Raw genomic sequence first — 16487 nt, 5'->3', positions numbered from 1 at the left:
CAGCGATAAAACGAAGTCGTCGGTCAAATTGCGGCAGCTTTGTCAAAGCTGTTACGCTGCTTGCTATCACAATCTCGCCAGCTGAGCTGGATTCTTACTGTCATCCTCTCATATACTTATTATTCAACACCACCCACTTTATCATTTTAAAATGAAACAATAGTTCCGATCAAAAACAAAAAATAAAAGAAATAGAAAATAAAATAATATAGTACTCTTAATATATATATATATATATGTTTTATCGAAGTAGTAAATCTTAATTACAAAATTATCTCAAATGTATTTATTTATACAAAAGTTATTTTATTTTTCTTTAGCATTATTTTTAAATCAACCAACAACTTCCGAACACATACGTCTTAACTAACCCTAATACAAAGTCTTCAATTTTATTCTTTTTTTTTTTTATCATTTAATATATTTTTTAAGTACAAAAAAATTATTAAAGAAAATAATGCATGCCATAAATAATTTCAATAAAATAATAATAAAAAACACGAAAGACCCCACGCAATGTATATTTGTCTATTTCCGTTGGAAGTCCTTGGCGCCGACAGACAATGTGGAGCCTAATGTAATTCCAGTCCCGGGATCTCAATGGTTCAAAAACTTCAGCCGTTGATCATATGGTCATAGACTTGATCAACGGTTATAATTCCCCAAGTGTTAAAAGCTCCCGGGAGCAATGGTTATGATTTGTTTTCATCATTTATACGTATTTCTCTTCACATATCAATAGTAATAAATACATATGGCGGTACTATTTCCACGAATCTTGTCATCTTCTGAAACCCTAAATCCCCAATTTCGCCCAAATCCATTTCACCCAAGGTGAAGTAAAAAAGTTAGATTACAGACAAAATCTTGCGAATGACAGTGAAAAAAGTTGGAGAAGAAGAAGATGAGAGGAGCCTACAAATGAAACGCCAACTTTAACCATCGTTGTCAGATCACAAGAATCAGCAGCACCATATCCACAAAGTCAAACTCAATTATAAATCCTTTCTCCCATTTGTTCTTCAATCCTCTGTAGTTGGGCTATCGTCCTCACATCGATTAAATTACCAGAGTATTTTGCCGCAATCGGGGAAATTTACTGCTCTGGTGAAGAAATTAATGGCGATCGATGACAGATAACGACAAAGGAGTAATTGGAAATCACCGAATCGGTGGTTAATTGACTTGTCTTTCTATATAGTCGAGTGATATTCCTTATTTTTAAACAACCAAGAGCTCAGCCTTTTTCTCCCCCACCGCGTGGGTGCTTTATTCCTTACCTCGCTCGTTTACTCGCAGATCTTGACTGATTGGGGAAATCTGGTGCTTGAAGAATGAATTTCAGCTTCGGATCTCTGCATATGGCGACCTCCGCCATTGTGATGTTTCTGTTGCTCTCTTGCTTCAGCTTCACTTCAACAGGTAAGCGGTTTCAGTTCCTCTGTTGTAATTAGAGTAGGTTCAAGAGTAACCGCCATGGTTTTGCCTAATTTCTAAGCTGGATTTGGTAACTGTGGCTTGTAAATATCTTCGATTGGATTGGATTGGATCCAATGATTATGTTTCTGAATTGGTGGATTCAGATCAGTTTATTGCTGTGTGATCTTTTCCTGAAACGATTTGACTTCAAATTTGTGAGCTAATTGTGAAGAACAGGTTTTCATTAGGGCACATTTTTTCTGCATTGAAATTGTGTTAAGAACAGCCTTGATTTGAGGACATGATTGTTGTTTTTTGGTTTCTGTTCTTCAGAAGCATACGATGCTCTCGATCCCAACGGGAATATCACCATAAAATGGGACATCATTAGCTGGACACCAGATGGATATGTTGTGAGTGATGAATTTGACTAGCCTTATAATCTCTGGATCATCCATGGATTTGTTCCTGCAATAGTACCATGTTTTTGTTTCGTTGATGTCGATAATCCCCGCAGGCTGTAGTGACGATTTTCAACTTCCAACAATACCGGCACATTCCGGCGCCGGGGTGGACGCTTGGGTGGACGTGGGCGAAGAAGGAAGTGATATGGAGCATGATGGGCGGACAGACAACCGAGCAGGGAGATTGTTCGAGGTTCAAAGGTAGCATTCCACATTGCTGTAAGAAAGATCCGACGGTCGTCGACTTGCTCCCGGGAACTCCTTACAACCAGCAGATCGCCAACTGTTGCAAAGGAGGAGTCATCAATTCATGGGTGCAGGATCCGGCGAATGCGGCCAGCTCCTTCCAGATCAGCGTCGGCGCTGCCGGGACGACGAATAAGACTGTCCGAGTACCCAAAAACTTCACTCTTAGAGCCCCTGGTCCGGGCTACACTTGCGGCCCTGCTAAAGTCGGAAAGCCCACCAAGTTCGTCTCTACGGATGGGAGACGAACTACGCAGGCGATGAGTAAGTTTTGAAATATTTTCTCATACGGTTGTGATATGTCTATAAAATTACTTCGGGCTTGTTCTTTGTAACGCGTCTCTTATTGCAGTGACATGGAATGTTACGTGCACGTACTCACAATTTCTTGCGCAAAAGACTCCGTCTTGCTGCGTGTCGCTTTCCTCATTTTACAACGATACGATTGTCCCATGCCCCACCTGCACTTGCGGCTGCCAGAATAACCTTACTCGACCTGGAAGCTGTGTGGAGTGAGTCCTCCATACAATCCTACTCTAATTAATGACAAAATTGCTTATAACTCATGTGTGATTCGAAAAGTCTACATTATTGTTTGAGACTCTCGTGTTTTATTTTCAAATTTCCGGTGGATTATAAGCAATTTTACTTTTACCCATTTAAACTTCTTTCTTATGGCGTGTACCTTTTTCTGCAGCCCGAATTCGCCATACCTTGCCTCGGTTGTATCCGATCACAAGAAAAGCAGTAGCTTGGCCCCTCTTGTCCAATGCACGAGCCATATGTGCCCGATTCGAGTACACTGGCACGTGAAACTAAACTACAAGGAATACTGGCGAGTGAAGGTCACAATCACGAACTTCAATTACCGGATGAACTATTCACAGTGGAACTTAGTCGTCCAACATCCCAACTTCGATAACCTGACGCAGATTTTCAGCTTCAACTACAAACCTCTTACTCCATACCAGAGTATAAGTAAGTACAACGACGCTGTTGATTGATACTTCCTGGATTCTTTCTTGCCTCGAGGCTAATGCTAATGTTTTCTGATATAACAGATGATACCGCAATGCTATGGGGCGTGAAATTCTACAACGATTTTCTGAACGAAGCCGGACCTCTGGGGAATGTGCAGTCGGAGCTTTTGTTCCAGAAGGACAAATCGAGTTTCACTTTCGAAAAGGGATGGGCTTTTCCGCGAAGAGTGTACTTCAATGGCGATAACTGTGTCATGCCGCCGCCGGATGCGTACCCATATCTGCCGAACGGCGGTCCTCGGAAAATCGTCTCCCTGGTTATGCTTCTGAGTACTCTGCTCTTTTCTTTCGCATTCATTTTTTCTGGCGGTGTTTGAGAATCTAATCTCCCTTCATGGATCAAACAGCAAAAAAAACTTGATAGAAGCGATACGGTACACCCTTAATCTGTCATTCATTCTTTTCTCAAGTTTATAACATGTTCTTATTCTTGTTTCTTGTACTACGAACTTTTGTTGTAGATTTTATAGTTGACAGAATTGTAATGAGAATAAGAACAAATTTGACATATATAGTGTTTGTTGCTCACTGTGATGCTCTAATCAAGAAAGTGTGTATCTATCTGTGCGTCTATAAATATATATGTAAAGCTGCAAAATCTCCAAACCCATCAAACACGGGCGTGTTGTTTTCTTGTGACTGAGTGACATTTCATGCCCTAGAACATCCCCTTGTTATTTGTTTGGGGATGGTTGCTTAATTGTTCTAATTAGCATAATATAGTATGTTGTGTTATTTAAAAATATGTATATTTTTGTGTTAGGTTATATTATATGATATTGTTGCATTTGTATTATACTAACATTAATCGTATAATGTATATCATTATATTTTGTGTTAGTTGTCTATTATACCGGTGCTAATTTACTGTCCATTTGTTTATATGCATTGATTATATATGGGCACACATGTGTTTGACATAATGCCCATAGGATTAGATAAATTGTAAGACGATGCGAGAAAAATATCGGGGAAGAGCAATACTTACTACTTACCGGAAATGTAGCGCCACCGAGTCAAGGTTGGCTAGTTTGGGGGCGGTGTGCAATGGACGCCGTCGGATCGTAATGTTCCGAGTTGGATCCAACGGATGGATGCAAACTGCAAGAACGAATTCTATGTCTAATTTCTTCTATGTGGGCATTCGGATTCTCTGATAAAATTTAGAGCCAAAGAAATTTGAGTGAAGCCGAGAGGAAGATGTCTAAAATGTGACCATATTTATATATGGACGTATGGAGTAGGGAAATAATTTGTTTGTTCATGGTTGTGCTTGGGAGAACCTGGGACCCGAACTCCAGATGGATCCACAGCGTCCATCCTGGAGGCTTCGCCGTGGATTCGAGTGGGAGCAGAAGTCCACGTAGTGCGTAACAAGTTGAATACACATTCCTGTATTTTAAAGCAAAGATGTGTGTAAGATAGAAAGTAAAATCAGAAAGATGAGGATTTGTTGGGGTGAGAATTGAAATTTGGTTTTGTGTCATGTCATGATCTGATCAGATGAAGAAACTGAGGTTTATTAATTTGTATTTAATTATCATTAGGGTTAGTTAATGATTGATTTCAGCTTTCTTGAAGATCAATGTTGTCTTGTCCATTGTGGGAGAATGGGTTTCTGCCACGTGTTAGTATAAGACGCATTTTAACTCCATAAAAGAAAACAACACAACCATCCAAAAAAAAAAATAAAATGATACCTGGGTAGGAATTCGACCATGAGATTATTGGTTCAAACTCTGAATATCTTGGGTCTAGTTTAATATTTTACAAAACAAAAGTATTTATAGTCATATCCATACAGTAAATTGCATGATGAAAAACAAAAACAAAAGAAAGGATGATGATCTTGATGCATGGGGTTGGCAATTAATTAAGAGAGAGACAAGTTGAATGAAATATATAATAAGCAGAGAAAAATCAAAACAAGGAGACAGACGACTTTGAAATTAAGAAAAACAAGAGGCTAAAGCACCAGGTTTTAGTTGCTCGTTTCTTTTTACAAGTAAAATATGCAGTGGCAGCAGCATATTTGAATATTATTATATATATATATATATATTCATTAATAAGTCAACAACAAATAAGAGTGGCTATAAATATGCAACAACACCTCATACATAACCATTACCAATTTACCATCAACATTGCCCTGCCAAAACCTAAATCTTTCAAAGTATCTTTCAAGACGTCGCTTATCCAGCCATAGTTCAATATGGGCCGTTGGATGAAACCAGAGGTACCTCTGTCCGTAATGTGTTGTGTTGTGTCATGTGTATGTATATATATATGATCATTCCAATTTCACGCTGAACTGGATTATTATTATTATTATTTTATTTTATTTTATTTTATTTTATAGATGATTCAACACGTATATACACAGATATAGGCACTATGATTCAACAATTCAGTATTGTACTAATGTTGCTTAAGGTATTTTTTTATTATTATTTTCAAAATTTATACCATCTAAATTTCCTAAATAAACATATAAAATCATATATAATAATTATTTTGTCGAAAATATATATAAAAAATATATAAGTTTTCTTTAAAATGTTTTTATTATTATATAATTTTGCAATAGAAAAATACATATTTTTTTCTACAAAATAGTATTACATTTAACCGTTTTTTCATATACAAAATACGTAGGTGTGATATTAAATTGAAATAACAGTATTCATTTAATAATTTTTAACAAAAATAGTATTATTTTTAATAAAAATTAGAGTGGCGCAGCGGAAGCGTGGTGGGCCCATAACCCACAGGTCCCAAGATCGAAACTTGGCTCTGATAAAACCTTGTCCTTGTTTATTTTTAATCATCTCCCCCTTATTCATATATATATATATATATATATTTTTGGATTGTGTTTAATATTCTCTCCATTATTTAAATTTAAATTTATTCTTTTTTTATTTTCATAAAAAAATATATATTTATATTTCTTTTCTAAATATAAAATCATTACTCATTTATATAATCTACAGTGTTATACATGTACATGTGTATATATAAATAGAGAGAGAGAGAGGGGATATATAAGTAACATACGGTGGCGGTGGTGCAGGTGTACCCTTTAATGGCTGCCATGAGTTTCGTGACCGGAATGTGCATTTTTCAGGCCACCAGAAACATCTTCCTCAACCCTGACGTGAGGGTGACCAAAGCTCACCGGACCACACCGGTTCTGGACAACCACCGGGAAGGCCGCCGCTATTCCGAGCACAGCCTCCGCAAGTTCCTCCGCACACGTCCGCCGGAGATCATGCCCACCATTAACCGCGTTTTCTCCAACCCTCACACTTCTCTTCCAGAGAATACTAAATAAGGGATTTTAAGTTGAAAATTAAGTGTGATTGAAACTTCGATTTTACATTTGAGTAATTAAATTTGATTCTAAATTAGATTATGATATAATTTACCACTGGAGTTTGGTTTTGATTCTTTTGTTTCGATGTGATGTTTATGAGTTACCATTCTTTTTTTCTTTTTATTTCTTTTGAATGTAATGTTTAATCTAAAAAAAAAAAAGAAAAAAAAATTACAATATAGTAAATATAAGCATAATAATCGATTTGCGGAATATAATTTAAGAATCGAAACTAAAATGAATCCTGATAATATACCTCTGGCCATTGGTGTTAAACTCGAATGCAATTTTTTTTTTTTGTTCTTTTAAGCACTTGCATTTTTTTTTTCTAGATATTGTAGAAGGTTTTATATAGTGATGCTTAGGGGATCCAAAAATTTAAAATTCATATCTCAATTATTTCATTTCATAAAAAAAAATAAATAAAGTAACTAACATGAAAGAATGAAGTAATGAGGATAGTAATTGAGACCTTTTATTAGGTCACATTAACATTTAATAATGAAGTAGAGTAATGGGGATAGTGAAGTAGCTGGAGACCTTTCACATAGATCACTACTTCAACCAAATAATATTAACAATAAAAACTTGAAAAAAATTTCAAGACTCATAATAACTACTCTTGTAATGAACATGGTAAACACCAAATGTAATAATTTACAAACTAAAGGGGTGTATTCAATTAAGATTTTAATGAATTTGTTTGGATTTTGAAAATTTTGTAAATTTAAGTGATTTATAAATTCTATAGAATTTATACATAATTTAATTGATTTTATTTATTGATTTATATGGATTTTGATAGATTTGATTGAATTATTTATTGATTTCTCTAAACTTCATTAGATTTTATAAATTTGTGAATTAAATATTTTTTATTAATTTATATAAGTTTAAATATATGCAGTACACTTGTATGCATATAAAAATTTTCAAATATTTAACAAAAATATTAAAAGGACATTAGTTCTCAATAAATATATTTATTATTATTCTCATTTTTATTTTATTTTAATAATAATAGTATTTTAAAATTTATATATTTTTTATAGTATTATTTTGATCGAATTTATTATACTATTATAAATATTCAACGCAATTAATTTTTATTTTGTAGCAATCTATTTAATTGTTATTAGTATTATTTATATGATTTTTTATACAACAGAAATATTTATCAATAAAATCACATTAAAATTAAAATTTTATTAATTAAAATTAAAAATAAAATAATTAAAAATGAATAAACATAAACTAACATTGTCAAACATTAAAACTGATAATATTAATTCGAACTATTCGAGCAAGTTTATTTGTTACTCCCTCCTTCCCAAATACTATGTTCATGTTGCCGTTTTTGTCTGTCCCATATTCAATGTCACTTTCCTGGAAAATGATTATACCCATTAATCTCATTTTAAACTTTTTAATTTATTTTTTTAAATTTTAATTAAACTAATTAGTTATCTTAATCTTAATTTGTAATTATTTATATTATAAATACTTATTTTCACTAATATATTTTTAATTATCTACTAATTACATCCCTTTTAAAATATCGTGTCTACAGTGTAGCAGACACTATATGTGGGACGGAGGGATTATTTTATATATATATATAATTTTTAATATTATTTTAAACAAATAAAACTTTAAAATATTTGTAATTTTATATTAAACATTTAAATTTTCTTATTTTATTGATATTATTATAATAAAATAATAAATACATATAAAATAGTAAATAGTTATTAATACTATAAATAAAATAATATGTTATTTTTTACTAATTTTGAGAATTAATTAAAATCTCACCTCATAACAATAGATTCTATAAAGTGTAATTTGTTAACAATTTTATTAAAGAATCCAACAAAATTCATGGTTGAATACACCAAAATTTTAAAAGACTTTTTAAAATCTAAATTGAATACACTCAAATTTTAAATTTTTTTTAAAAATTTGAATTGAATCTCTAATTGAGTTGGAAGACCTGCTTAGCAATCAAAACGCTCGGTTGTACCGTTAGTCCGTGCCTTTCTAAATAAAGCGTGCTTTACACTCAAATTTTAAGAGTCCAATAAAATTTGAACACATCCAATTCAATGCAATAGCCTACAAATTAGGTTACAAAATCCCCACGTAAAATGTAATAGTATGCAAATTAGGTCAGTAAAAAAAATTGTACTTTTTTCATTCTAATTCAATGTAATTTTTTTTAATAAAGTAAATAATAATAATAATAGTTTATTAATTTAAAAAATTATGTAAAATAATTTTAATATTTTTTTCCTTAAAATTAAAAATAAAAAATATTTTGATATTTAAATATAATTATTTTTATTATAATTGAAAATAAGTATGAGAAGACAAGTAAGATCAAGAAACATGGGGATTAATCACAAGTCTAGTCACTACACCTACTCACTTTTGTTACATACGATTTTGGTGTCGGGCTTTCATCCATCATTCTTATTGGAGTACTCTAAAGTCCATCAAAGTATTGGGCAATTTGGGATTTAAGGCCCAACACCTCCAATCCAAATTTATTTTATCACGTAATAATAATAATAATAATAATAATAATAATAATAATAATAATAATAAGAGATCTCATTTAAGGCATATCACGAAATAAATTACAGTTAGATCCATCCATCCAATGTTTGGTATAGTTACGTTGTCAAAGTGTAAAGTTTGATATTAATTATAATAATAATTATTATTATTATAAGTATCGGACCCACCACCCTCACATGATTGATTTAATTCATTCATTATTGTACGGCGGCTTATGAATAGTGTACAAAGAAGGTACACGTTACGACTTGGAATAGATATATTAAAAAAATGGAAAGGCACGTAAATTTTATTTTATTTTTTTAAAAAAGGAGAAAATCTTGCTTTATTTATATGGCATGGCCTTAATAAAAAAACCATTAATATTTGGTGGGCCATAAATTTATTAACAAAAGCCCACCTCACTTTCTAACTTTAAAGGCCCAAATGAATGTATTTAATTATTTGACTATTACTATTGCTGCTTAACAATATAGCCAAGAATCAAATGAAAAATTACACAAATTAAAAAGTGCTTTAGAAAGAATATAATTTATTTGATCAGTGGTGGGAAGCATGTGATTAGGTGGATATTATTGTGGCATCTAATCTAACACATGCCAACCATCCTAATATATATATATATATATATAGTATATGCCAAAAAATTAACTGAATAGAATAATTAATTACACCCCAAAAAATAATAATAATAACAACATCTATTTGATTCTTCCAAATCATCCATTCACAAACCCTACATCATCTTGGGAAATATAAAAGAAACATATTATGCACACTAATAAAATAATTAAAAAAACTACATCTTGTTTTCATCAATGTTAATGGGGCACATGTTATTGGTGCATGCACTACTAGAATATATATATATTTATTTATTTATTTAAAGAATTGCTAGCAAACAAATGCACTCATAATATTTTCCCCAAGATTCTCCTGAAATTAACAATATCATCTTCTGGATCAAAAATATTTATTTTTGGCATCTTTATGTTTTCTTGTTGGATTACCTAAGTTGAAGCATCATTTCACAATATCTCTTCATCCAATAATACATAAACAATAAACCTAATTAATCCAACACCCTTTAACCCTAACATTCCTTGGATTCTGTAAATTAACTAGACAATAATAATACATTGTTCCAACAGACCCTTTAATTATATATATCTATAACAAAAACAAACAAAAAACAAAAACCAATCAAAACCTTCAATTTAATTTACTTTCTTGAAAAACATATTCTGAAAACCACACAACATTAGCTTCTTCCACTATCAAAATTTGAATCATCAGCTGTGAGTGTTATGGACCATATATACTGTGAATAGCTGGCTCATTTAGAGCAACAAAAGCCCTACTTTGTAGCTTAGCAATATATATAAATATATATATGTTATCAGAACATCATTTTCAGATTTAGGTCCCCTACTTTATTGGGGGAAGCCATGAAAATACTATCAAATGAAGTCTGAGAGCTATGGCATAAATGTACATTCATGGCTGTTTCATAAGCTCTAAGCTTTTCAATGAAGATTTGAACAATAGAATTAATTAGCAAAAAAAAATCTAGAAGGGTGAATTAAAATCAAGAAAGGGGCAAATAATGGTGGCAAGAGTTGTTAGCTCTTTTTTTCTTGATTAGCTAGCTAGGGGAAAATGCAATGTGGGGTTAGAGATGAATGTGGATGTGTAATAAGTGGTCAATTGTCGATTTTTATCGTACTAAGGATGATTATGATATGCCCACGAGGGGGTAACATGCACTCGAGGTTCGTGCGAAATTTCCTTATTGGATGCTTATGTGACATACATAAGAAACCAACACGAGAGGGAAAGCCCGACGGGACAAAAGGCTAAATTTCATGCACATTGTGGCCAAGTAGCCACCAGATCACATGGTGTTGGCAACTTTCTTTATTGAAATACATGCAAAAGGTGAAATTAATATTAAGCTAGACTATGCATAATTTTATTATAAGATTGCAATAACATAATTTCAAGAGAACAAAAAAAAAAGAAAAAAAAAATGGAAATGAAAATGAAAACTTTGAATATATATATATATATATGTATATGTGTGTGTATGGAACAAATGGTAGAAATAGAGAAGAAACAAGAGCAAAGACAAAAGCAAGATAGAAAAGGGACATCAAACAATAACTAAAATGGGGGTTGAGGTGGGGTGGGGTGGGGTGGGGGCGGGGGGGACCTTAATCACACATGGGGTGGGGTGCATTTTTGCTTATTGAGTTTGTGAAGTGGAGCCATCTTAAAGCTAAGAAGATTCTTTTGCAATATGTTGGTTGGAGTAACACACATGGTTGTACCTTTCCTTTTTGCTCATTTCAATCTTCTACTAAGTTTTTTTTTTTTTCATCAATCATTATGTACATTGAGATCCCTTCTTCTTCCTCTACCCGAAACAAGCCCTAAACATTGATAACTAATTCACAACATAGTTTATAGTTGTTCAAATACTTGACATTGAATCGATAAAAAAAACTAATCTCCGCTAAGTTTTTTTTTTTTTTTTTTTTTCACAAAACGGAGATGTTAGTAAATTCATTGACATCGTGAAAGTAAATATCGTCAATCTTCAATTACTTATATTGAACTATTGCCTATTCTTGTCACTCTTCCACATTCATGTCTTATGTCTCAATTATTTCTATGTATTGGAAATGCCCCAATTGTTTCAACACCACATATATCATGTTGTCTTATAACCAAAACATATACTTCATATTAAATAGCCATAACTTCACAAGAAATTAATCAAACTACTTTATTGTGAAAGCCAATAATATATAAACAAACTCACGAGAGAGAGGGAAGCATATTCTTCCAAGATCAAAGTTCAAACATATATACACTTGATTATTCATGTCATTTTGTTTAAATGATGGATCATTTTAAAAGAGATTTATTATATAGGATGGATTTCATGCTGAATTTACTGGCTGAATGAAATAACAAATATTTATTTTAATCAAAAATTTTAATTTAAAATTTTTTAATACAAAATAGTGATTATGATATAATTCAGCAGATGTGATCCATAGGCTTTATTATATGTCATAACACTAAATAGAAAGTGGTAACAGAAGATAGAGATGCATCTATTATTGTATAAATTCCAACATTCACAATCTTCAGCACCATGTCACAACATCTATTATTGTATAAATTCCAACATTCACAATTTCCAGCACCATGTCCCAGCATCTATTATTGTATAAATTCCAAAATTCACAATCTCCAGCACCATGTCCCAAGTTGTTCTCCAGTTTATTTTCTGGATAACTTTTACTATATTCAGCTGTTTTTTATCTAACCCAAATTTATTGATTTTTTTTTTTCTATTGGGAAGGTGTGCCAGTATATAATCCTGTTTAAGGCTGAGAGAGTCATCCCCAATTTATTTTCTAACTCCAAAAACATATAAGGTGCGTCTGTTTATGTTTTAAAGTTATTTTCGATGGTTTGAGATATTTCGGATTTAATTCAATTTAATGGATTAAGTTCTAAGTGTAATATTTTACATGCAACATACACTATGGACATTATATTTAGAAGGAATAATAAGTATTATGTGATTTGTTAAGAAAAATAAATAAATTATCTTCGACTCAATTGAATACAACAAAATTAAAGTGAAAACTATGTAGAAACACACCTTCTACTAGAATGGCTCACTCTATTTCAAATTATACTCGGACAACCATCATAAATATATATATATAAACGATTCATGGTGAATTATTCGATTTTTTCTATATAGCAAAGTATAAGGTAGAGGCTAACATTTTTAACTATACTAACACACATTTTCCTTAAAAACAACTATAAGGGCTCTGTTTATTTAGTTTTTTTCTTTCAATTAACTGTTTAAACCAAAACTCAACAAAATCACGAACAAAGTAAACCAAATAAAACTCAAAACACTTTTCATGAATTCATAATATAAACTTCAAATTTAAGTTCACTTCAAGATATGTATTTTACTCTAATTATCTAAATCAAATACCCCACTCACTAAATATCGTTCTACTAAATACATGCTTCAAGATAACGACGGGATATATTAAAAAAACCCTAGAGATAGAATCGAATTATATATAATCGAAGAAAATGAAGTTCAGGTGCCTTAGATGCCTGATAGAAGAGGCAAAAGGGACATCGAATAGGATATTTAATTTGGTTGAGAAAGAGAAAAAAAAAAAGTCGATATCTGTCTAGCTAATTATCTGTCACATGCATGCACGTATAAGATTAATTCTACTCTCACTCATGCAAATATAAATATATAGTACTAATTAATTTACAAAAACATATAGTAAGGATAAAATTGTATTATCCATGATTAGTTGTTTTTTGTCTTATTTTTCAGTTATCACTTCAAAGACTATAAAATTCTCTATTCATTTTTATGATAACGACTTAAATTGATGGTCACAAAAATATCACTCTCTTTCTCAAGCATATGTGTGTGCATGTGATTTGTGAATGAAGAAAAAACACTACAATAATTAATTGTTCTTAGGTGAGAAAAATAGCCAGAGTCTAATCACCAATCATTTATGCAAATCATTATAGAAGATTCTCAATCAATTGGTTCATAATCTTTCGATTTTCACATATTAAATGATTAACTTAATCAATCATGCCAAACTTTCATCTGCTACCCAATTATATTGTTCTTTAAATCTTTAAGGTTCAACCCAAATCTAATAGGGATTCATATTAAACCTGAAATGTTATTGCAATATAAATTTTCAATTATCACTTTTATTTTCTATAGAAAAAAGAAAATTTCTATATTTTACCATAAATAAATAGAATTGTCACTCTCCTGGACACTGAGAATTCAAGAGTAAAAGTTAACTGTAAATACATAATGAATTATTTTGTATATTTACCTATATCATGCCATGGTGAGCCCACTCGTGGGAAGATAAATATTAACAAAAATATATAAATCTTTATTCTTTATGATATTTTTTTATGATTTTCAATAGTCACAACAAAATTATGTAAGGGTGGTTTTGGTTACTGGTCAGTTTTAAATTGGAAATGGTAACAAAACACACCAAAAACTCTTATAAAACTTGGCAATCACACTAGATAGATAAAAAAAGAACTCAAGGCAAAAACACCGTCAAGTAAGAATAATACTCCTTCCGGTCCAACAAGAGATGACCCGTTACTCAAAAATGCATTCAAAGAATAGTAACTGCGGATTTTCAAAAATATTAATTATTTTTAAACATAAAAAATATATTATTACTGTCACTAAAACAACAACAACAACAATAATAATAATAATAATAATAATAATAATAATATAAAATGAGATTAGATTAAAATACCAAAGAGGGTCGAGTGATAATCATTCGAACCATTTCCATAATCCCCATTTTGGATAATACTTGTATAAATAAATAAATGAGGGATCCGATCCGACATTGAAATAACAAAACTGTAGTAAAGCTGTGAAAGTGTATCTTTTTTGCCGGAAGGAAGGAGTCTGATTGAGTCCAGTAGTAAATAAAAAGTGAAAAGACTAGGATAGGATAGGGATAGGGATAGGGATAGGGATAGGAATAGGGATAGGGATAGGGATAGGCATAGTGAGCGGCGGTTAAACGAGGAGAAAGGCTGCAACTTCCCAGTTGACATATACTCCATATGACTCCCTCTCTGTAAAAAACTTTACTTGCCTAAATTTAACCCTGTAGCCGTAGCTGTAGCTGTAGCCGTAGCAGCAGCATAGCATAGCATTAGGATGACAAAGGGACCATACGTGAAAACGACAATGAGCTAATTTAAGCTATCTGTCTGCCTGCTCTGAGGTCCTCCTTATTTAATTTTATTAATAGATGAACCCGCCATAAGATCAGATCAGCTCAAGAATTAGAACGCACGCACAGCGGAACGCATCGGGACTCTCTATTTTTTCTTATCCTGCCTCCATATGTACGTGTTTGTTTGTGTTTTACAACCAATTTCATATCACCCCATAACAATAGACATATTTTCTCTTAAAAAATTTCAATACAATTGATACGTAATTGAATTATAAGATATTACACGCGGAATTCATTCAATTTTAATTTTTTTACTCAATAAATAAATATTTATATATATATATATTTATAACTATGTAATTTTATAAAAAATTAATTTATATTGATCATAAATAAATACATATATTTTTATTTATATTATAATAAAAAAATTTACTATATATAAAATGATATCTATATTATATATTATTTATTGATATATAGTTTTAAGAATATTTTTAATAAAAAAGTCATCAGCAACACTTCAATATAAAAAATAATAATAAAATAATTTATGTATTCTAATTTTTTAATAATATATATTAATTTATATTTCAAAAGTATCAACAATACTACGATATAAAAAAAATAATAATAAAATAATATTATAACTCACTGTCATTTTATAAAGTGTCTATCTAGAATAAAAACTCACTAAAATCTACTACCTTAAGCTCTGTTTTTTCTATAAGAAAATTTATTTTGAATCCAAATCAACGCTATTTACCTCATATTTTCTCAAAAAAAATATATTACTTCATTTTATAAAATATCACATTCGGTTATATTTAACAAAAACTCAAATTAATAATTCATTTCGAATTAACATCAAATTACAATTAAACAAACCTTAAATATCATGTCATAAATGAAATACGTCGATTGTGCCCAAATGGAGTACTTTAAACTACTATTTGAACCCAAAAAAATCATATATAAAAGAAACATTTTTTCTCCTACAAAAGATCATCCATATATATCAATACATAGAATTAATTTTCATTTGAATTGAATGGAAACTAAATGAAATTTGATCATATTGTTGCGAAATAGAATAGAAAATGAATTATAGAGAATGAAACTGATAATTTACAAGTATATAAAATATTTAATGTAAAGAAAATCACAAAGGAGAAATTAGTAACACATATTTGTTAATTAATTACGTTGAAATGATATGTTCCTTCTTCCCATCATAATTGCTTCGAATTCATGGAAGGGATGGCGTAAAGTTATATAGAAGTAAATAAGATACCTATCTATCAATATAAACATAGTATGGTGAAGATAGAGACTACTACCACTACAAGTCTACAACCCTCTTGTGCCTTAATAAATAGTCAGTCTTTATTGCCAACTTGGCTTATTCTTTGTAACAAATTTAAATGTTCTATTCCCTCGACTAAGTAAGAAATATATATTTATTTTTGGCACGAAATTTAAGAAATAATAGTATTTTAATTATAATAAATAGATAAAAATAATACAATAATATTTTTGTCCTTTTTTT

At 30.9% G+C, this 16487-nt stretch overlaps 2 protein-coding genes across 3 annotated transcripts; both read left to right on the top strand.

Annotated features, from left to right (window-relative positions):
* Positions 1-951: 951 nt before the first annotated feature.
* On the top strand, positions 952-3697 carry LOC127258217 (protein COBRA-like). 2 transcript variants are annotated; one of them, XM_051284986.1, is made up of 7 exons: positions 952-1172; positions 1300-1422; positions 1753-1832; positions 1937-2393; positions 2482-2641; positions 2827-3107; positions 3191-3697. In XM_051284986.1, exons 2-7 carry the CDS (start codon positions 1335-1337, stop codon positions 3484-3486), a joined length of 1362 nt encoding a protein of 453 aa, XP_051140943.1. In that variant the 5' UTR covers positions 952-1172; positions 1300-1334; the 3' UTR covers positions 3487-3697. The 2 variants fall into 2 exon arrangements, with proteins under 2 accessions (XP_051140943.1, XP_051140942.1); XM_051284985.1 differs by lacking the exon at positions 952-1172 and having other exon boundaries at positions 1215-1422.
* Positions 3698-5295: 1598 nt separating this feature from the next.
* On the top strand, positions 5296-6658 carry LOC127258389 (uncharacterized). Its single transcript, XM_051285204.1, has 2 exons — positions 5296-5408; positions 6246-6658. The coding sequence occupies exons 1-2, from the start codon at positions 5385-5387 to the stop codon at positions 6504-6506; spliced, it is 285 nt and encodes a 94-aa protein (XP_051141161.1). The 5' UTR covers positions 5296-5384; the 3' UTR covers positions 6507-6658.
* The last annotated feature ends 9829 nt before the right edge of the window (positions 6659-16487 follow it).

This window comes from Andrographis paniculata, unplaced genomic scaffold (assembly GCF_009805555.1).
Source record: "Andrographis paniculata isolate CXL003 unplaced genomic scaffold, ASM980555v1 Contig59END, whole genome shotgun sequence".
NCBI lineage: Eukaryota > Viridiplantae > Streptophyta > Magnoliopsida > Lamiales > Acanthaceae > Andrographis > Andrographis paniculata.
Note: the sequence above shows the minus strand (reverse complement) of the source record. Positions and strands in the feature narration are given on the sequence as shown.